Source organism: Osmia lignaria, chromosome 2 (genome assembly GCF_051020975.1).
Source record: "Osmia lignaria lignaria isolate PbOS001 chromosome 2, iyOsmLign1, whole genome shotgun sequence".
Classification (NCBI taxonomy): domain Eukaryota; kingdom Metazoa; phylum Arthropoda; class Insecta; order Hymenoptera; family Megachilidae; genus Osmia; species Osmia lignaria.
Window position 1 is genome coordinate 4664933 of NC_135033.1, and position 23291 is coordinate 4688223.

At 40.5% G+C, this 23291-nt stretch overlaps 1 protein-coding gene across 3 annotated transcripts in view; it reads right to left on the minus strand.

Moving 5' to 3' along the window:
* sfl (N-deacetylase and N-sulfotransferase sfl) overlaps window positions 1-23291 on the minus strand; it is a 241618-nt gene that overhangs the window by 36065 nt on the left and 182262 nt on the right. For all 3 annotated transcript variants that reach the window (XM_034327844.2, XM_034327843.2, XM_034327842.2), the window contains one exon: window positions 8160-8357. In XM_034327844.2, the coding sequence (XP_034183735.1) occupies window positions 8160-8357 (198 nt within the window). The remainder of the gene's footprint in view (window positions 1-8159; window positions 8358-23291) is intronic.

Here is a 23291-nt window from a genome sequence, read left to right on the forward strand (position 1 = left end):
GTGCTCGAATTTTAAAATGAAACTTTAAATATAATAGATTTCTTGATAAATTTGGCTATTTAAATGCGTGACAACCAACCCAAGCTCGGGGTAAATTGTCACCAAATAATTACTATAGATAATGTGAATTAACTCACAATCTTACTGATAATATTCATAAAACTAATTTTTTTTATAAACTTAGTCGTACCTAATTTATATTAAACTATGTCTGAATGAACTACCCTGCAAAATATAATCCGTAAAAAAGAAAAAGAAAGAAATGTGACAACCATACCCGATCTCCCCTAATTAGATATTTACAGTCTTCTTTTTAAATTAGATATTCACGAAGAGAATAAGTTTCTAATCTGCCAGATAAGACGAGCAACCCGTTAAAACGGAAGCAGAATTTTACGGAGCACCTCCTGCCTCGCGTTACTCTTTTGTTTCGCGATACCGTCGGCTATACGAGAGCCCGTTTTCAGCGGCATTTTACGAGCGAAAAATCCTTTAAAATGGCCCGTCTCGCGGTAGAACAATTATTTTCGAGCACGCCGTTGGTCCTTCCCTTCGAAATTCCGCTCTACTTGTTCCTCTTTTATTACGACCACCCACGAATCTGCATTTTCTTTTATTATTCTTCTGTCCATGATTTATGAAACAAATTGTCCACGTTTTTCCCCCTCCCGGCAGGGGAGAAAAAGAGTAGAAGAAGAAGGAACCTGTTAGCGCTTGCCGCTGACAAGATTTATAACATTACCACGAAATATGGTCATTTTATTTCTGGATTTACTTTCACGTCAGCCTGTGGTTCAGCGCACCAGAGATAACATTTTCTTTTTTTTTTTTTACCAAAATGAAATTGATATATTACAAGTAATAATATCAAATCTGTGCGCGTAAATAATTTTGTTACAACATATTTATGCATAAAATTTTCAAATAACATAAGATTCTTGAATTATTAAAAAAATGTTGAAGCACGAACGAGCGAGTAAACGATCGCAGAGAATAAAAGGGAAAAAGATTGTCAGGGTAGAAAAATAAAGAATTTTCAAGAAGCATCGAGGCATCCTCGTGCAACGAGACACCATTAGCTCTTCAAAGAGTACCGAAGCGCACAATAGAACCGGAAGCAGTTCGGAATTATCTGTCTCCCGCGTTTCTAGAGAACGGATAGAGCTTCATACGTACAGAAGGGAAGCTGGATTCGTGGGGCGACGTTTTCCAGGCGTATTAATTACGCGATTTCCTTGCATAGGATCGTCGGCGAAACGGGGTACGCGTAACCGCGAGTAAATTTCGCGAGACGCCTAGACAATTAAGCCGTCTTGCCTCGCGAGACGACTGAGGCATCCTTCTGTCGCGAAATTCAGTCAAGAGAAGGTGACGCGAGTTTTACACCTACAAAGTGAGAGGATATAGTGCGAATTCTGGAACTGGGAAGTCGTTTTGCGATAACTCCATTGAATTCGAGGAAATGTGTTTAAGAAGAGTTGCCAATTAGTAGATATATCCAACTTCTAAACAAGAGTCATCAAATTTATATTTTACTACATTTTACGATATGAAAATTCAGACATGAATTCAACAAATACTCGATAATGCGTAATACATAATCGATGACTGTTTTAACGAACATTGTATATTATAATCGAAGCATTAAAAGTGCATTAATATTAACGGCTCGAAAGCATATTATCGAAACGAAACGAATATGAAAACTAATTTACGAAATTGATTTTCCATTTCTCTTTGATTTTCTCACCCTACTTTTTTACTTTTCCAAGTAAATCGAATTATTGCCTCGGCTCGATACCGTGGTCGATTAAATCAGAAACCAGAAACGGATTCAGAGACGGGTTAATCAGGATCGAAACAAATTACGGCTGAACGTCGAGCAGATCGAGGCCCGCCCTTGCCAATTAGAGACCGTATTTTAAACTAATTCCGAGAGCAACGGGTTGGCTAAATGCCCTCCGTGGTTTTCACCTAATTATCTCGACGAGCTGGCAATCGGTTCGGACAGCTGGAAAAGTCACGGCTCTGGTTATCCGCGTTTTTGTCACTATTCGACGGGTTACCCGATGCAATTCGAGGGAACGATTATTGCACGAGTTGATACACGATCGAGGAACAATCGAGGATGGATAAAAGAAAGGGATCCATCTGTTCTTGCCAGATGAGAAGGAAATTGATCGAATCCACTCGACAAGACCGAGCACCGTAATAATCATCACTATGCTCAATTACGTTCCCGATTCCTCGCCATTCGTTCGTGAAATCCTTCGAAACTCGCGCAACCAATCGAGCCCCGTTCCTCCGGTTTTCCGTCAGCCCTAATATCGTTCGCCTCTCGAAACACCTTCATACAATTAGTATGCAACGTCGAGCGAACGAACGCTTCGGCTCGATTCGACGAGCTTCGCTACTTCACAGACGAAATTCACGCGAGTGTACGACGAGAATGCTTCGAATGAAACGCCTTCGAAACACTCCAAAGAACGCTCGATGAGAAAAGGAGAATGGTGTTTATTTATTTATTGCTATGTACGGGCATGGACCTTTTTATGAATAGATGAACAGTGAGAGGCAAAAGTGAGTAGATACTGTTCAAAATAACTTGAGGTTTTTTGAGAATTTATCAAAATTTATTCATTAAAATATGTATTTTCATCGTTTTAAAAAATTACAATTTGTTGAATCGCGACTTTTCATCTAAGAACGGAATTAGTCACGTTCTTAGATGAAAAGTCGCGATTTTCGGATATTTTAATTACTTGTAACTTTTAAATGCGTTGATCGATCTTGATGAAGTTTTCATTATAGACTCACATAAAAAAGTTAAAAAATTACCATTCACTATCTTTTTTCACGATTTCAACAAATTGTAATTTTTTAAAACCATGAAAATACATATTTTAGTGAATTAATTTTTATAGCTTCTCAAAAAACCTCAGTTATTAAGTCCAATTTTAACCGAGGTATTCTATTTTGAACAGTGTCGTGTTTGAAATATGTAAAATACATATTCTAGTGAATTAATTTTTATAGCTTCTGAAAATACCTCAAGTTATTTAATCCAATTTTAACCGAGGTATTCTATTTTGAACAGTGTCTACTTACTTTTGCCTCTCACTGTATAATGCAGTCATTTGTTCAAAAATTTGTTGCAGATTAGTGCAAAGCTGGTAAAAAAGAAAAAGAAATCAAAAAGAAAGCAAAAAAAAAAAAAAAAAATGATAATGCAAAATAAAATGAGTACAAAAATTATAGTCACCTTATCAGATATACTGATAACAGATCAATAATAAACAGTACATTCGTTTGACAATATATCGGCTGTAGAGTATTGGCATGTGATTGAACAGCGCGTTAGAGAGTAGCTGATGCATGCTTGAAGTGGGCTCGTAGCTTGTGAGTCATACTATTGAAATATTAAAATTTTATCTACATTAGATAATGAATTTTCATGGAACCTCTTAACTCTCATCCACGAATCTCGCTTCCTGTTAGTAAATATTATTCGGGGAAACGTTAGCCGGGCTGTTCTTCGATTTCCTGGCAACAGTCCAACCGTAGAACGATGCAATAATTCTCTGGCCGGTAGCGTTCATAATTTCCCTGTTTTTCACGCGTGCGACCACGTGAAAAAAAAAGGCAGAGGACAGAGAAAAAAAAAAAAAAAATACCGAAACACGTTCGCATAGGTTAGCTGGAGCAGTCACGTCGGAAACCGTGCCGGCAGATACATATTTATTTCAAACGGAAATCCGCCAAGTCCGGCGGCTGTCGCTCGTACGTCATGTCCCGGGGCAAGCGTCAGGACGAGCAGGCAGTACGTATGAAATCTCGTGTATTTATGAAGCTATACCCTGCCCGCTCCTCTATAGGGGTTGAAACGCGAGCGCCACCCTCGTTAATGACGTTCGTCGGGATAGATCGAGAGGAATGCACGAGCCGTTGGGAAATCACAGATCTTTCAAAGCTGCGATCGTAGATTCGTGGCGTTTAATCAATGGGAAACAATATAGATACCTGGTTGAGAAGCATATAATGGACTTATCCCGTCTATTAAAATTAAAATTAAATTAAATTAAATAACTTTGTGGTAATTGGGGGAAGGTCCAGTGTATTTCTAGCATTGTCCATCCTGGTACTTAAAATTTTCTTTAATTTTCTATCTTTCAAAGTTTAAGTACTCTTCGAGGAATAAGGAACGAATCACCCTTTTCTACAAGGGTAGACTGAAGAGAAAAAGATTTGAAGAGACCAGACGCGCGAATGAAACGGCGACGTGCATGCGGTGAAAAAAAAAAAATATACGCGGAACAGAGGGTCGATCGGTGTTTCAACCCCCGGCTACGTGGCACGGAACGTTTACCCTCTGCCCGGCCACCCTCGCCCCATGTCGATGTCACGAGTAACGAGTGTCATGGTGCAGACTGCATTAGTACCCGGGACAGGCTAAAAAATAACGAAAGGTAGGGCGGCAACTTGCACAAGGGGATGGACTCGATCGATATCACCTGATACATTGTTTTCGGATAAGAAACGGCCAGACTTGCCTCGTGTACGTCGATGAAATAGTGCGTGCATGCCTGTCTACGACACTTTTAATATATCGCAGGACAGACGGCTGTTTAAACGAGAGAGGAATTGCATAAATGATAAATCTCTACGACGTTCTTGCCTTCGGCACGTTCCGGGGCATTGGTTCGGAAAGTTTGTACAGCGAATGTTAAGCGAATTTTAATAAAATCAATTTTCATTGGGTGATCAAATTATTAGAGCCACTCGCATAAATTGACGATTTTATATAAATATCATTAATTCTTAAATGGAAACCGAGTTAAACGGAGTTTTTATTATTTTTTTATGAAGTATCGATACTTGTAAAATTATGATACATAGTTGAAAAAAGTGAAAGTTCTTGACTGGCCTGGAAATTCTTTGAACCTCAACCCCATCGAAAATTTGTAGAAATATTTATTATTAGTAATAAATGTCAATTGAAGTACAGGCTAGAAATAAAGCAATCAAAATGAATTGCTTAAAAATGCATCGAAAGGCGTTACGAAATACTAATATACATACGTAAATATAATCTTTTAAATATACTTGTTTATTTTTATAAGTATTTTTCTGTGTATTACTAGTGGAGGATTATTATTATTTATATCAATATAATAATATTATTATTTATACCTATATTAGATATAATGTATAATATTAATTCCTTCCCTTTAAACAATACATTTAACATCATTATTATTTATATCATTATTAATATAATAATAATATTATTTATATCTATATTAATACAATAATATTATCATTATTCTACATATCATTATCACAATCCTATTTCTGCAAAAACACGAAAAACCCATTTTCCATATCGTGGCTCTAATAATTCGATCACCCACTGTAAATAATTTCCCGATTCACTAAAAAATAAAAAATTCATTCTCCCTATCACCTCGATTGCAAATAGAAACAAATAAAATCCCATTTGGACCAACGGTGTTTTGAAACCGCATCGAAAAAAAAGAAATAGATCCAACGATCTTTGACCAACGTATCACTTACAGTAGTCAAACACACCCATCCCAGCCGTTCGCATATGTTGGCAATCACTGAAAACAAAATTTCCCGGTGTATCTCGTAACGCAGCTGGATGTTGTCCGACGAGTAGCCATCGCTGCCACCCCCGTGTCCCGGTCTCGATTATCGATTATGAAATTGCAGCGGATAAAGCAAACGAGAGGCTCGTCCACGGCCTCTGTCGGCCTCTGGCTTACGTGTTTGCCAGACTAGTACAGGTGTGCCGGGCTGGCTTTCCGATTATCGAATGACAGACGCACACGTAGGCGGGTGCACTGGGTGCAGCGCTCGCGCGTAACCTGCCGCGTGCACACAAAACACGCGGGAACAGGTCTCTGTCGCGTCGACCGACTTACACACCCCTTTGTCACGCCACCGGTTCGCGTTACGATCCACCCTGATGAAACACAGACCGACCCGCTGTATACACACCTATCTATCTCTGTCATACTCTCTCTCCGCCACTTTATCCACCAATGAATCCGGTTTTCGGTCTTAAAGGTTCGCCGAGGCCCCTTTCCAAAGTGGAAAGATAAAAATTTAGAGTTTCTGAAAAATTATTTTAATTAATCTTTCGTGCAAATATCTCGCTGGGTGTTGATTTTGCAATAATGATTATATGGTTGTCTCTATCCAGCTATGACCCCGACTCAGAGAGTGCTCTATCCAGATTCGTGGTGAGCCGGTGCATTTAGTAATTCCTGGTAGTCACCGAGGCTTGGCTAGCCATCAGGTTGCATTAGCCTGTCATTACGCTACACGATTATCCAAGAATCGGGTGAATTGGTTTAGACTTGCTCGAATTCTCCGTAGGAATACGCGATGCTTTGATCTCGTCCAACATCTATCTCCGCGATGATTAACACCTCGACAATTTATTCTAACGATATTACTGTCTTTAATTAACAAGCGTGCATCGAAGTAGTGGTTTTATTTAGAGATGGAAAGAGATGGGATGTCCGTTAATTCGGCTCGAATCGAGTTTCGAAAGGTTCTCTCGCCGTTAAATCCACCCCTGTCACGCCTCTTTTTCGAAGACTTTCTTTTAATGGATATATGCGTGTACCGTTAATAGATCGATTCTTCTTTATGGCCAGAGAGGTATTCCCTGGCTGCGCACACGAGCTGATCGAGATTTAAAACCTTCGGTGATTTAGAGATTCGTTTTTCCTCGTCGATCCACTAAGGCGGGTTGAGAGTGTCGCTTAAAATTCAGTACGTTGAACAAAAGTAATTTTCAGCGATGAAAAAGTGGTTGAAATCGGGGGGGTAAATGGAGAGGCATTTTCCTTTTTTCCTCCCCAGGAATCCTTTCAGGGTTGCGAAGTTGGAATCCCTGAGTTTTATCTGTCACGTCACTAAGGGCTAACAGAACTAACTTTTAAGCAATATTTATTGTTCTGGAAAAGTTTCTCTTGTGGATTCGCGGAATTAACTTTGTGATTTTTCTGTTTATTCTTCAACATTTTATCAGTAACAAATTTTTTGGAATTATTTAAAAAATATAGGGTTAATCTTAACCCTGCTATAATTTTCAATTTTTCATTCTAACATTTCAATATTTAAGATAGAATAAAGAAGTAGGCGATTGTAAGATTCGAGATACAATACAAATATCTCTATATTCTCATCTTTCGTTCCTCTACTCTGTTCAATATTGCCTACTATGAAAAAAATTCCTTCTTTTCGACTTTTCCTCGAGCTTTTCCCCAAGATATTTTCTCCATTTTACAATGTTGATCCCATATAATTCTCGTTTCCAAGATATCAATCACGCAAAGAATTTGCCATGCGATCTTCAACGTAGACACTCGACTTGATTAAAATCAAGAATATTTAAACCCATGATTCCTCAACTTCCGTTCTACCACGATTAGCTGGAACGACTCGAAGCAACCGCGTTCGGAGCTAAACGAGAACGGCCTAGTTTTCACGAAACTGCTAACATTCCACGTTTTAGAACGCTTATCTGTTTGTACGAAGTTGATCCACAAAGTCTGCTGTTTTTAATGAGATATCAGTTTAAACGATACCAATGCGTTGTTTGTTGATTCACATTTCACTGCCAGATTCGACGAGCCATTCGGGATGAAAACGGAGCAGTTGAAATATTTCAGCCACCTTTTATTTGCATTTTTTTTTTTCAGCAACCCCCGGGGAAAGCTCCCGCGATAAATCATTTCTTTTGAGAACCCGTGGCGATAACAATCGACCCCGACGATTATGATTTATTAGACGTCTCATTTTTATCTTCAAACGTTGACCGCCTAGTTTGTCGCCTCATTTGACCTCATTTCTAGTGACCGAATGATAACGCGATCGTCTGGGTCAATTAACGAACGCCTTTGTATTTTTTTAATTACTAGGAATGAACGTATAATTTTTCATACGAAGTGATTCGAATTAATAGAAGGCTTAAGCGTAGCGACCACATAATCTCTTTAGGAAAATCACGTAATATATCTTTACGTAACAGATTATGGATTTACGTCCATCATGCTCCTCGATATCTTCCCGTTTCCTCCTTATCGCTGCCGCGGAAGAGCATAATCGTAGCGATATGTACTTACTTGATTCGATTAGAGACGAGCAGCTCGGCAATATTCTTGCCTAGCATGGAGTATAATGTTTCCACGAAGACCAACACTTTTGGATCTGTCCTGAGACGAGCCTCGCTACGATGATCCGGTGCTGATGGCAATCTTGTGGCTCCCCTCAACGTGGAACACCTTATTGCTGGTTCTGGTCTAGTATCACGATGAATGAGACTGTAACAAAAACAATGAACAAGAGATTTAATATTAAACTTGTTAATCGAGGCGTTCTTTCGCTCATTAACCCTTCCGTCCCTGAATATTAATTTATCAAACGTAAAATAAAATACAGTTCAATTGTTAAAGGTGTACATCGTTACAATAGTATTTTATTAGAATGAAATATACTGGAAAAAAGGAGAAAAGGATATTCTTTACACGTTCCTATAACAATGTCATTCAAGAGTCATTAGAATAAATGTTAAAATAATAAAAAGTTAAGGATGAAAAGCCTATTTGAAAGTTACACCTTTAATACTGCCATTGTAACAGGCAAACTTTTAACTCATGAAACTGACTTTCTTGAAAACAAAGCCTCAGCCAAAGAAACTTCTATGAACGGCAGTCATTTGACTTTAAAATCCCTTACAGAGAAGAAATTCCTTAATAGCACGAAGGAGAACATAATGACCGTAGTAATCACTGGACGAAGAATCAGACTTTTTCTTCTTCTAAAATAATTACTTCGTTCCATTTATGTATAAAATTCTTCCTCTATGGAACCTCTCGTCAAATTAAAAAACATGAAAATTACCGAGCTTAACAAGGCAACTTGTCTTCTAAAATACATCGTTATTCAAACTTCTGTTAATAATTTCCCATTACAAGCTATATTTGTTTTCATTCAGAATTTCACCACGTCGAACGTCGTTTACAGCTTCGTTACAGCCAGCTTCATCACAGTACTTTTCCTTCTTTTTTTTTTTTTTTTTCAGAGGAATATTTTTTCACGTAACGAGGATCAACGTCTCCGTTTAAATGAGGTAGGTGCACAAAGTGTCGGATTGCTCCGTTTTCGACGAATCCGACATTTTTACTATTACCGATAATCCGAGTGTCTCGCAAAGCCAACGAAAGAGATTCGTTTCAAGAACGACGAAAGAATTTCTTAGTCGTTACCGTGCACCCTGTAACGCGAAGCTTTTCAGGAATGCGTTCTTTCAAGCCCGTCTTTAAAGCACTCTTTCAGCTTTAATTCTATTGCTTAGGGGAAATTACCGCGATTCATATACTCTCTGAACATTTAAAATTGTTAACAGAAAATGTTCATCAGAGGAAATATCGAGGGACAGAAATGGTTTCAATTTGCAAATTTTCATTGAATACACGGAATTATCGTTCGGACACGATGGTAAACGCATCGTTACAACAGCTTTCAATCTACAACGTTTTTACATTAATGCCAGGCCGACGATGAAATGAAACGAACGAAACAAATTTTCCGTGTACGCTTGGAATCGAGACGAACGAGGTGGCGAAACGAAAGCCCGGCCGCATTTTCGGCTTAACGGTGCAACGAATAACGCCGACACGACGAGTTCGAGCCGGTGTTTCCGCTCGGAATTCCGCCTGGCAAAACTCGTCTTGATATACGTGAACGTTCGTCCAATACCGCGTTGTTGTGCCATGATACCGAAGCCCGCTTTATCGATCACCGCAAGATACTAGGAGGACTTGGTGGCAAAGGGTCGACGGTCAATGGTTTATCAGACAAAGTCTCATCCGCGACGACGCGTTAATTCCATCACGCATAATGCATCGCGTCCTTGCACTCGCGGGAATATGCGCATTGATAAACGCGGGGAACCTTGATAGCTTCCGTTAAGGAAGTCGTTCCATTTAAGTAATTATTTATTTTACATCACGATTGAAGTTTATATCCGTCATTAGAAAAGACAGCAGAAAGACAGTAAAATTAAAAAATTAGAATAATCCAAATGTATCGTATGATTATTTTATTTAAATCTGCTCTTTTGTAGGACCTAAAAAGGGATGCAACCCTATAATGCATCTATTTGCTGAGCATCAAAGCGTTATCATAAATTCGTATCAAGTGTATCCGCGGGTCTCTACGCCTGCGGCCAATAGGACCGTGGAATTTGGGTCAGATGGCATCCTCTAATAAGCCCACGCGCTAATAGGCTTACTTCGGGCATGCAGCCACGTCGTGATGCACGATAGGATGACGTCCCCCTATCTCTCGGACCAGATTACCAGCGTACTCGAAAGCTTATACGCGAACACGCACATGGATCTTTCCGGATATGAAGCCAGCCCCGTCTTTACGGACCGGTTGATCCTCCGTAATTGAGTTTAAGGTGCATCTCGTCCCTGGCTTTCATCAACGAAAGGCGTCGAGAGATTCAGAGGGTATCAGGTTGTTTTCTGTTCAAATTCGAGCTTTGAAGATAGCTGAAAGCTTTTGCTTTTATATTTTCATTCTGAGTAGCCATTGAAATGATTCTACATCCAAAAAACGCACACTGCCGTCCATAAGTTATCGGACACTCTTTAAAACAGAATACTATTTTTAAAATTGGACCAAATAACTTGAGATTTTTTGAGAAGCTATAAAAATTGATACATTAGATGACGTGCTTTTGTCGTTTTAATAAAATTACAGTCTGTCGTAGTCGCGACAAGCATACTGAAAGGTACTTTTTATAATTCTTCTTTTTGGGCTTATAATTTGTAGGAACAGAAAAAGTATGGGGCTGACGACTGACGATCTCTACCCCAAACGTCTATAACCCCGCTTTTCGGAACTCATATAATCGCATGTCGTGGGACCGCCAGCGAGAAAAGACTCGATCCCGCTGCCACCTGGCGGTCGCCAACCAGAGCTAAGGGCGTTCGGGGAGACTCACCGCCTCCCCCTTCCGCTAAACGCCTACAATACACTAGACGACGTGCTTTCGTCGTTTTAATAAAATTACATACTGAAGGGTACTTTTTGTAATTCTCCTTTTTTGGCTTGTAATGAAAATTAAGAACATACATTTTGTAGATCTAAATAAGCTATATGCATCCTGAATATTTCATCAAGATTAACGCGCCTAAAACTTATAAGCAATTGAAGCTAGTGATATTCATTACAAGTCCAAAAAAAGAAGGATAAAAAGTGCAATTTTATAAATTTTATAAAACTAATTTTATTAAAACGACAAAAACACGTCATCTAGTGTATTAATTTTTATAGCTTCTCAAAAAATCCCAAATCATAAAAAGCGTATTCTGTGTTAGTGAATGTTCGATGGCTTATGGACGGCAGTGTATAACATAATAGATTTTACAGTAGAAACCAGAAAATAATGTTTTTCAGTTGACTGAAAATCTGTAGAAGTAGAATGAACAAATTTCTTTAGTATCCTACTCGAAGAATCGATTCCTTTATTCGGCGCAAGTTTTGAGAGGAACGTCGATGATCGGAAGAAGCTCGTCTATCGAGCCAGCGTTCTATAATTTCCCCTTTTGCAAGAGAAGTGCCTCAAGTATTTCAAGTATTTGAAGTTCGTCGCGTTGAATTCCAGCCGCGAAGTGTACGCCGCATACTTTTCCCGGGCGTTTCCTTTCAAAGGGAAACTTTCGGCTGAAAGTTCGCGCCAAAGCCGAGCCATACGAAAGATCCGATTTGAATTTCATACCGACGCGACGATTATGCATGGAGATTTTCGCGATTGCGCCTCAATCCGATACGACTCCGTTCGGTACATTCGGAAGCGTCTACGATTTCTGAGCTTCCGCTTATCACTGCGCAGTCCGGAGACGTTCAAGACGATTCCCTTCAAATGGTCAGCATGCACGCGAACGATGATTCACGATGATGATGCGAATCGACCGCGTGGGTGGACTAAAATTGCTTTATTACACGGCAGTAACTGGTCTCTACGTCCGCGACTTTCGTAAATGTAATTCCATTTCCTACGGAACGTGAAATCGATGCCATAAGCAATATATTCGAAATGATAGTTTTCACACTTCGGTGCTAAAAGCAATTTTTTTTTTCTATTATTTTTAACAACTAGAAATAGTACAAATATGTACAGGAAATATTGTAAATTACATTGCAAATATAAAAGACCGATATGACATCAATCTGTTTATGAAAGATGATTACAGTTACACCTTTCACGTAGATATCTCAACGATCCTAATCCATCAAAGAGCCTACTTTGAACGTTTCCTCTTACCTTTGATGTTCTTCACGGCAAGTGTTTCGACAGTAGGATCACTTGAATCGCGTAAGCTGCGTTACGAAGCGATTCGTTAAATGGGACACGCGCTAGCTTTTCATCAAGCGTTTCGCCCTGGCGGAAGCTCTTTATTATCGCCGATGATCGATCGCTCCTGCTTTCTACCTTAATTGATATTACCTCGAGTCGAACGTCGTTCGCTTTTTCCCTTTCGCTATTTTCAGCCTCGAGTGATTCTCTCCTCGTGAATGCTTTAACGAAGAACCCTTTTACAAATTCAACCAGCCAACGATTACTCTTTCGAAGAGCTTGATTGATGGTAGATTCGATCTGTCGTTCTACATCCAGAATAGCGATTTTGACACGGTATTATACTTCGAACCAGTTGTTACACACTCAAATATTTTCTTTCACTCACTTCTGTCTCATCCAAATCTTTATCTTTTACTAGTCACCAATGTTACTCACTTTCGACCTTCCACCCTCTCCTTTCTTTTCTCCTCTATACAGTCATAGCCTAAAGTTCACCTTCCGAAGTTCTTAAATAGCCATATTTTCCCGCGCTCGAGACAGTCCTATCACTATCACTATCACTAAATTTTGCCCTACAGGGCCGGAGCGCTTTTTGGGGGCTTTTCTGCTCCCCCTTGTTGCCCAACGAACCCTATCGTCCATGCGCCTATGGGGAAAAGCACTGCCAACCCCAAACTCCGCGCATTTTTTTTTGAATTTTTGCTTTGTCTTACATTTTCCGTACTTTTAATTCCGTGAGTTTATCACTCCATACTTTTTACTTTTCTATACTCCATACTTTTAGTCCCTATGTGTGTGTGTGTATCCGTGTATGTGTGCGTGCGTGTATTCATTGCCAACAATCACACGGTAACCCATCTATTGGTGAAACCGTGCCCACTTAGCTTGACTTCGGTGATCTTACGGGTACCGGTATGGCCTAAGTGGCTAAAGCCGTTGACTCGAGACAGTCCTAGTTTTGTAACCACTCGATGTTCATAATAAAGTTTTTGTTTTCTACGCAACGTCGATCCTCAATTGTATATTTTGTTGTATTTCAATCGCGATAATTATTTATTTCACAACGCGAAATACAAGCGAGGTTTTTGATACAATATTCGTCGTGACAAAGGAGACTCTAGTCCTGTAGGAGAGAGGATAAAAAGGCGTTTCGTCTCGGGATCGTCTGTCAGATTGGAAATGCATTGCCAGGCGACCGCTAGCGAGAACACTCATCACCGATCGTCTCGCCGCCACCTAGCGGTCCCCAGCCCGAACTAAAGACGTCCGGGGAGACGAAACCCTTTCCCCCTCCACTAAACGCCTACATAATAAAGTTTCTGTTTTCTACGCAACGTCGATCCTCAATTGAATATATTGTTGTATTCCACTCGCGATATTTATTTAATTCAACCACAACGCGAAATACAAGCGAAGTTTTTGATACAATATTCGTCGTGACAATCTGAAAAGTTTGGAAACATCTGCCCCCGGAGGGAAAAGTGTTGGGTATTTAATAGGATCGGAAAAATAGGAAGGTGGGAGTTATTGTGAGTCCAGTGGTCGGTAAGGGATATGACTATTAGATGACTATTAGATCCTCTATTAAATGACTATTGGATAAATGATTAGGAATAGAAGGAAGGACTTGGGGTGTTTGTTATTGACGATTGACTTATAATATGATGAGAAAGCCGGACTATCTTTCAGTATTCAACATCTTCCACCAAAAGATTGTTAACGGGAGGTTAACAATTAAGTTTTAACAATATTTAAGTGTTATCTGATTTCCAGTATTCAATATCGAGGTGTTCAAGTAAACCGGGCATCGCAAAGTTAAAATCCTCCTCGTGTTTAAAATTCAATCCTGATCTGCCTCGTCTTTGGACATGTTAATTCACTTCCGTGTCGCGATGTTTGCAGAATGGCTCGACAAGATGGCTGAAGGAAAATCGTAAACTGTTTGCAGAAGCTGCGTGACTTATCGACAGGTTCGTTAAAACCTCTCTCTCTCTCCGCGAACAACGCGTTAGCCTCGTCGCGTAGAAGACGATACCATGCTCTTCGAGTAGCGTACACCGGTCTAATGGATCATCGGAATTATTCAAGACGTAGTTCACGGAATTCGACGCTTTAACCAGTAACATCGACCCCAATGGTATGATTACTTAAGGTGGCAGATCGTCTGAATACCTGCTACAACTTGCATCAACATCTTTGTAAATCTTTGGCTAAAGTTTCCCTCGCTCGCGCCATCGTTGCTCGTTAACATTGCAATTCCTTGTCAATAATTACTAAGAACCGATACTGGTAAGAGATAATTTCCTCCTAATGTTGCTCGTAGAAAGCGATCGTAACAAGAGGTTCTGGTAAAATGTTTACGAATCGAAGGAAACAAGCTGTCGATTTTCATTTGATATTTACCTGTTTGAAAAATCCCTTCGGTCATAGTTTGATTAATTAAACTTCTCGCGTTCACGGTTCCAAAGGAGCGAATTTGTAACAAGGAACTGGCGGAAACGCTACAAGTTTAATAAAGGAAGTTGCAGGGGAGAATTGCAAGGCCCTCCTCTGGAAGAGCAATTTTAGATTACGGCCCTCATTGTCGTCTATCGACAGCCGATTAAATTACACCGAGAATTGCCTCGAACGTGTCATAGAGAGAGGTTGGGATCGCTTCGAATTACCGCCTCATATAACACCGGCTCGCACCTTTCGTGCGGATAATCGAATTACACCCCAGGCGTTCTCCCTGATCTCCCTTTTCTTTTCCTATTCTTCGACCGATCAGCCAGCCTGTATGAAACGAACCGTTTCACTTTCGGCTTGATTCCCCTGAAAACGCCGCGGGATTTTACGCTTCTCCGGTATATCGTGCAACTTACGATGAGCAGGCGAACCTTTTCCACGAAACTCCTATTTCGCTGAGCTTGCAGTCAAGTGGCCAGATAGAATCCGGCAGATTATAGTGTCCAGTATTATTGAATCTTATTTCATTGAAAGTTTATCGATATACGAGATCCTTGAAGAAGATTCTCAGGAGATTCGAAAGGAAAGGAGCACGCGTGTTAGAAAGTATGCTGTTTAACTAGATACCTAAGAATTTATTTGACGAAGACATTAGAATATTTTCAACACAATTGAAAATTTCCATTTGAATGTTTCTAAATTCGCGGAAAGATTCTACGTGAAGCAGCACATTGTGACGAATTATTTCAAATTATTTTAGGGAATCATCCGGCACGTGTACAGCCAGCCGTACTTTCCCTGTGCATATGCTCTCTCGTTAGAGCCGCGAGAATTTCTCGACCGGGACACAGCGATGCTAATGGATCCTAATCGGTACTTTCCGCGCGGAACGTTTCGCCTCGTGTAACCGGAGAGGATGTCGTCAGCGTGCAAGCAGCGCAGATGCGCTTCAAATTGCCAGGCAGAATCCCTCAGCGAGCTGTGTCAATTGGTTGAAATAAGCTTCTCGTTCGTCTTCGAATTTGTAGAAATCGTTCGATTAAAATTAAAGAACAATTTTAAATCATGCTGTAATTAATTTTCTATCCTCGTCCGTTTCTTTCAAGATTCGCAATTAATTTAATCGCAAAAGCGCGCGAGAGATTCGAATCGATGTGCATATTCTATCGCGCAATCTCGACTCCGTTATTTGGCATAATAGCCGATAGACAAGTTAGAAGACTGGCGCCGCATAAAATCGCTGTTGCTGTCGACGACGTATCAGAAGTTGTCGCAACGAACGCAATGTTTCTTTTACCAGTGTCCCATATGCGAATTCCTGGTGTCCCCTCCCATCTTTCTGCTGTCAGCCAGATCGCACTGGGTACGCGTTGTTTCTACATCTGAAAGAGGCTGATGCATGCACGGAACGCGAGGGTGAACGAACCTTCCCGGACAAGATATAGTGTTACACTCACGACACACGATATTCGTCCCGTTTAGCTTTCCACCGTTTCTGCGACGCTTAACCCTTTGCCCATGGGAGAAACGGTGGGTGGAAAATGTCTGTTCCTGATGGATGCGTTGTTTGTTACTTGGATACGCGTCGTTAGTCGAATTGGATCGAGCAGATGAATCGGATCGCACTTTGCTAAGTTTCAGGATAGCATCGAGTAGTCATTCGTTATCGCTGATCGCTGTTATTTTTCTTCAAGAAAATTTATTTTGCAAATGCAATTGGAAATCAGTCGATTCCCTTGTATGCAAGTGATTCGAATTAGTCGACAATTTAAGCACGCCAGGTTAATTTGATCTTTTGTCGAACGCACTGGCTCGCTCTATTTTACTCGCTCTTTCGCCCGTTACTCCGTTCTGGTCAACAGTAATTGCAGTCGCGCAACGGCCGATAATTCAGTTGGCAACTCCACGATCAGCCCCGACGCATTTTCGTATACACGAGTGGCTCGAGTTATTGGATTACGGCATTTGATCGGCTAGTCGAATTACTTGACTATTTGCACAGGCTTAATCGATAATGACCCTGTAGAATTTGTCGAGTCCAGGCTCAGTGTGCCGCGTTAAATGTCGCCGAACAAAAGCGACCCGACTCGACAAACACCGATGCTGTACGAGTATCACTTCGTTGCGACTGCTGTTGAAATATATGTTTCGACTCTGGTAACGAAGACTCTTGACAATTTCACGATGGGATGGTTTCAAATATTTCGAATACAATATGAATGAAAAAAGATATAACATTTCAGCAATTGTTTGCTCGTAAACACTGCCAAAAATAAATCCCATCTGCTCGAGACGGAGTTTCCTTCTCAGAAAAATCTCTATAACGCAATACACTTCCGCGGAACGAATTTTAATATACTTCGAGCCGAAACAAAGCGCGCCTTTTCAGAATTTCCACGCATACCGGATTGAAATATAGCCTCGCGAACGTAGGAGGATGCATTTCGCTTCGACGCTCGGCGATCCTCGAGCAACCCTTCGTGAAAACGGTTCTACTTCGAGAGAAGCAATAGCGGGCGGAGTGGAGCAGAGAGGAGCCCCGAGTTCAATTCCCGTGTCACCGAGGGCCGAGATTCGCTTGCAGTGCCGTGTGCAACTCGTACAGCACCCTGGAGGCGGGTCGCGAAATGAACCGAGGGAAAAAAGAGTCCTCCTCTGTAGACGAAGGAAACGAGAAACTCGAAGCCGTAGAGAATAAGGGAGAAAGAGAAAGGAGGAGGATCGAAGCCGCCACACGACTTCCTGAAGAAGTAATTTCTGTCGCCTCAAAATCAGTTTCGCCGGACGTCCGTAAATTGCCGGATGCCCGGCCACCCTCTTTGATGGGCTTCCACCCTACGTCGACGCTCAGCCAGGCTTCGATGACTCCTGGCTACGAGGGTTTGATCTTTCTTCGACGTTTCTCCCCCTCCTTTCAACTGGAGCATCGTCGATTTTCACCCCAGCAGCTTCTAAAACGAGTCGAGCCTCGAGAAAAGGGGCGAGAACAGGGGTTTGCGAGGTCGCGAAGAAAAGGCGTCCGTGCAATTTGTTGCCGCGCGCGACCGCCGGTCACGTTTCTCTGATGGAGAAACGATGCGGTCGTTTCCGTCGCGCCAATTGTGGAACGCAACGAAACGTAGCTACGTGGCGAGAAAAATGAAGAATTCCTGTTTACTTATCGGTCACGCGACACTCTTTAGGTCCGCTGAATTCGAGCGTGAAAATCAATCAATTCGCTATGTCGCACGATCGCTGATTGATCGATTCGCTGGCCAAGAAACGCTGGATAAAGGAGCATAAAAATTTCAACCATTCAACGTTTAATGGATGTTTACGTCGAGGGGCTTCCCTAAAGAACGTTCTGCTATTAACCGAGCCGTGAAAGGCACTAGAATTTAGCTAATGGACGTTGTAGATTAATACTGTTGATATTTCAACAACGGTGTAAAATTTTCAGTTTTAATAAGCATTTCAGTATCTGTCCTTTCAAATCATCCCAGAATTTCCCGGGATCTACACTGGTGGAATTAATTCTGGACACTTTGAATAGAAATATTCTTTATTTCATATTTGTGCAGAAAATATATATTCTGCTATGTTAAATTTATACCGTGATATTTTTATTATAATCTATAATGTTTATACTTAATATTTTCACATGATTTCGTTTGTAAGTGTTTTAAAATTTTAATTTCATAAAATCTAAACTGTGTTGTTATTTTTGTTAAATTTTTGAAAAGATATCCAACGAAATATTAATTTTTTCTAACTCCTTTGCTTAAAATTATGGCTGTAAATGGTCTTTTTACTGATTTTTTTTATATAAGCGACGCCATAAAATTAGAAAACAATGATTAAAATATAAAAAATATAAAAATTGAAGTGTCCAGAATTAATTCCACTAGTGTAAGGTTTCTGTACGAATCAAATTCGACGAGAGCGGTCAACAAATTTCCGCGATTTTTCCAAGCCCGATCAACGAAGCCGGAAAATTCACGGTAGAAGGAAAAGAGCGTCCCTGCAAAGTGGATCTAACCAGCGGTTAAGTGACTGAATTAGAGACGAAAGATTGCGGCCATTTCTTTCTGTTAAGTGCTCGTAAGGCTGATATATGGAAGTCCATAAACAAGCCCAATAGGATCCGGCCGGTTGCCGGTGAGCCTCGGTACAGCTGCCAAATGTAATTGGACGAAATAAACGTTGCAGCAAAATGCTTTCACTTCGTTCCACCCTGTTCCGTTCTACCACCATAGACAGATATTTCGCGTACGCGATTCTTCGTCGTCGTTCGATTGCACTTTTCAAATAAAAGAAAAATAAAAAGAAATTAAACAAATGTAGCAAACTTTGCGAGTGAATAACATTTAAACGCGAAGCAGTTGAAAAAAGATCCAAATCTATGTGGAACGCGGTTTTACCAATATCGAGGAAATATATTTCGGAGAGAAAAAGTGAACAGAGAAAAAAAAAAGAGTGTTTTTGCAGCGAATTCGTCACTAAAATCGACCAAGGATTATCGTTTTTACCGGCCGACAATCCCCTCGTGTCTGGACGCTTTTAATTCGTTCGGCGTTAATTAAAGTGATATCGACCATTGAGGATACACATGGTCGCATGCGAACGAAAAAAAAAAAGGATGGTAGAGAGAATGGACCAACAGGGGTTGGAAGGATGAATTAGAATTTTAATTTTTCCCGATACTCTATACCTACAGACGGTAGAAAATGAAGTAAAAGCTGACAATGAAATATATTAACTCTTTCGTTATTAACCCTTTCGCTGCCACGGTGATCCCATGGGACCGGCGCGGCGCTTGTCTTTTTTGGGTCATCGGTGACCACCATTAAGAAAAATGTGCTATTGGCAAGTTTGTACCGTTATTTTGATATATTTCGCAGTTCTTTGCCATTATAAAATTTTTAATATGAAATTTGTGGCCCACCGGTGCAAGTTGAAAAATTCGCGTGGCAGCGAAAGAGTTAAGGGTGACCACATTCGTACGTTTTGAAGTAATTAAAAATAATATCCAATCAGAGTTTCCCAAAATACGTAGTTGATTTTCCGAACGTGGTAAGCGAACGCGAAAATCGACGATATTCAATCCCGTCTTTGGCACCTTGCGCGTTGACCCGAGAGGGGTTCAACGAGAGAAACGTTATTAGCACAGTGGTTGCCCGAGATGTATCAAAGTCGGGGCAATTAATACGTCATCAAAGAGCGCGGCACGTTGGAACGCGTGCAATTTCTGAGCCCTCGAAGACGCGGTACGTTACGAGCCACCGTAAGCCGAGCAACAGAGAGATCCACCAAATGCTCGACACGATGAAACAATTAGGCAGAAACGCCTCTAATGACGTAGCGGCTGCTCAAATTCGGCTAGCAAAATTCCGCTCCGTGTTTCCCCTTAATGTTCCAGCTACGTGCAAGCGGCGCGACGACAAGTTTCTCCCCGGATATTCATAAAGAGACAACTCGGAGATTTCATTAAGCAATTTAATACGAAGAACAAATGAAATTCTTCGCGTGATTTAAGGCTGTATTTAAAAATAAACTCGAATAAAATAAATTTTTTAATTAAAAAGCTAATTTTTTTTCGAACGACTCATTTTTAATATCCATTTGGCATTCAATTTATTCATTTCCACGATTATTTTTCAAATTGCATAGCTGCAGGAGCAATAGAAAAAATTCAAACGACAAATTTTTTGAAAGCTAATGTTTTATGAGAAGACCCTCATTTTTAATATCATTCTGGCATTCAATTGATTCATTTCCATAATTATATTTCAAATTGCATAGCGTTCGAGATGTACATCCGTGCAGGCGCAAAAGAAAAATTCAAATGACATAAATTTTTCGAAAGCTAATGTTTTATGGGAAGACCCTCATTTTTAACATCATTCTGGCATTCAATTGATTCATTTCCATAATTATATTTCAAATTGCATACCGTTCGAGATATACATCCGTGTAGGCGCAAAAATAATTCAAACGACATAAATTTTTCGAAAGCTAATATTTTATGGGAAGACCCTCATTTTTAACATCATTCTGGCATTTAATTGATTCATTTCCACGATTATATTTCGAATTGCATAGCATTTATGGTGTACACTGGTGCGCGCGCAATAGAATGGAGTTATCGGCTGGTTTTGCCCGATTTAATGGATTATGAATTCAAATTTATTCCATTCCGCTGCTTTTCTTCTATTGTCGTTTGTCTATTGTTTTTTCCATACACAGCGAGCAATTAAAAGCGGTGTATTCAATACAACAGTGTTTTCAATTTTTCCCTACATAATATTCCGATATTATGGTGGTTGATCGACGAGGAAAATAGAAAGTACAATCGGGTTAATACCACGTGAAATTGTTGAAGCCGTTTCTCGAACGTAAAATTCATGCCATTTTTCTCGTGTTCGATCGGATTATAATCTACAGGAACGAAGGGGAATTGTACGGATCTCGATGACTCTCTTAATCCGTCGTTTAAAGAGCGACGCGCTTTCAATGCGCGAGATGTTGCTCTAAGCTTCTTTCCCGCGACGCTGCAAGCGGATTAACGTCGAAAAGAATTACCGTGCTGATCTCCGTGAAACCTTCCACACCGCCGCGTCGCGACGTCCATCGGGTTTTTCATCGGACACCGCGACGCGAAGTAATCTTTAAGCAACTCGCGGATCGGTAAACAGGGAGATGTATTAATAACAAGCCAAACAGGAGACCGAGTTTTTCGTATACTTGTTACAAATTTTCGTGAATCAAATTGTTTCTTTTTCCTATTTTCCATAGGATGGATCGATATTTCTATTGGTCGTACAATCGGAAGAGGAAACATTTTAATCGTATGCCACGCAAATCCGTACTTCTTCATCCTTTTATTGCTCGTTCGACGTTTAAAGGTCCTCGAATCCTGGCGCGAATCGAGCCGGTGAACGCAAAATTACTGTGTATCGTTGGAAAGCAGAAGCGGGGCAGCTCGATAAGCGGGATTCCAGCAACGTGCCGATAATGCAAAGTTGCGCTCGAAACGCGAAAGAGGACGGCTTATCGGCGGCAAGCACCCTCGACGTTGCATATCGGCCGCGCTTACATCGATAAGTACTTCAACTCGATCGTAGCAGTTGCAATCGCCGCGCTGTTTGAATACCTAAGCGTACCTAACCACCGAGCATACGGTGTTCCGACTTTTGCATCCCCGTTGCTTGCCAACGTTCTTTTCAATCGGCTCTACTCATCGTTCCGACTGCCTCGTAATTCACTTTTAGCGGACACCGATAGCCTTTGAAGTGCGTAACTGCCTGGGTGAACGCTTGAATTTGCGGTCAGAACCGAGCGTATACGACGTTTTAGTCAAACAAACGAATAAAATAAATTTCGACTGTTTCCTGTAGGTATTTTATATAAAAATCGCTTGAATTGCGTTCGACGTGTATCTATACACTCGATTATAACATTGATACACATTGATTATAAAAACTCCAAATTTCAATAAGAAGTAATACAAATATCATTTGGTGATATGTTTCCTTTATATTAGTAATAAAACTGCTATGTATTTTATAAAAAAAAGCTTGATTATTCTCTTTAGTATATTGGATATGTTCCCCAATGCATCTGATATTCTCCGAATTGTTTTGTATACTTTACTGTATTAACTTCTTAAAATTATATTTTTCTTTAATATTTCTTGTTTATGAATTTTACTATTTTTTGACAATTTTTATGTTTTTAATTACACTAACCTTTTTAACAAATTAATTGTTAATTCTTTATCGAATAAAAATGTAATCTTTCCTCATTTTGCTTTACTTTTTTCGCAAAATTTATAACAGGACCATTTGCCCTGCGTTCGACGTGTATACTCGTCATTGCTTGATTTTAATTCCGCACTCTCTGGGGGATTTTCAAAACTAAATTCCGCAGTTAATACGTTCAGAAAAAGTAGAGGATCAGAATTTCCTCTAATATCACCTCGAAAAGTTGACGAACCCAATGATAAACGTATCTCCAGTTTTCCGCTGAAAAGGAATCGGTTTTCGAAACGAGCCCCGATTGCGCCGATTCCGTCAAGCTGTCGCTGGTTCGAAGGTAGCCGAAAAGAGGGCGGATGAAAATAAAATAAAAGTATTCGTCGACCAATAATTGGACTCGTAATCAATAGAACGCGATCGTTCGACCATGATGAACCGTTCAAGGGAAACGATGCAATTTATACGCGCGTCTCTGCTATCTGCGCCCACACTGCCCACACGCTCCCTTATCCAACACCCGCAACCTTCCACCGCTTCTGCTCCCTCTCTCTTCGTTCGAGCACAAAGAATTATTGGCTTTCATTCTCCTCTTTTCCCTTGCCATCCGACTATGTCTGTCCGGCTTCCTTCCACCTTCTGTATCAACTCGAAACGTGTCGACCACCAGTTCCGTCGTTAACCCGACCATCGTCCTCTTT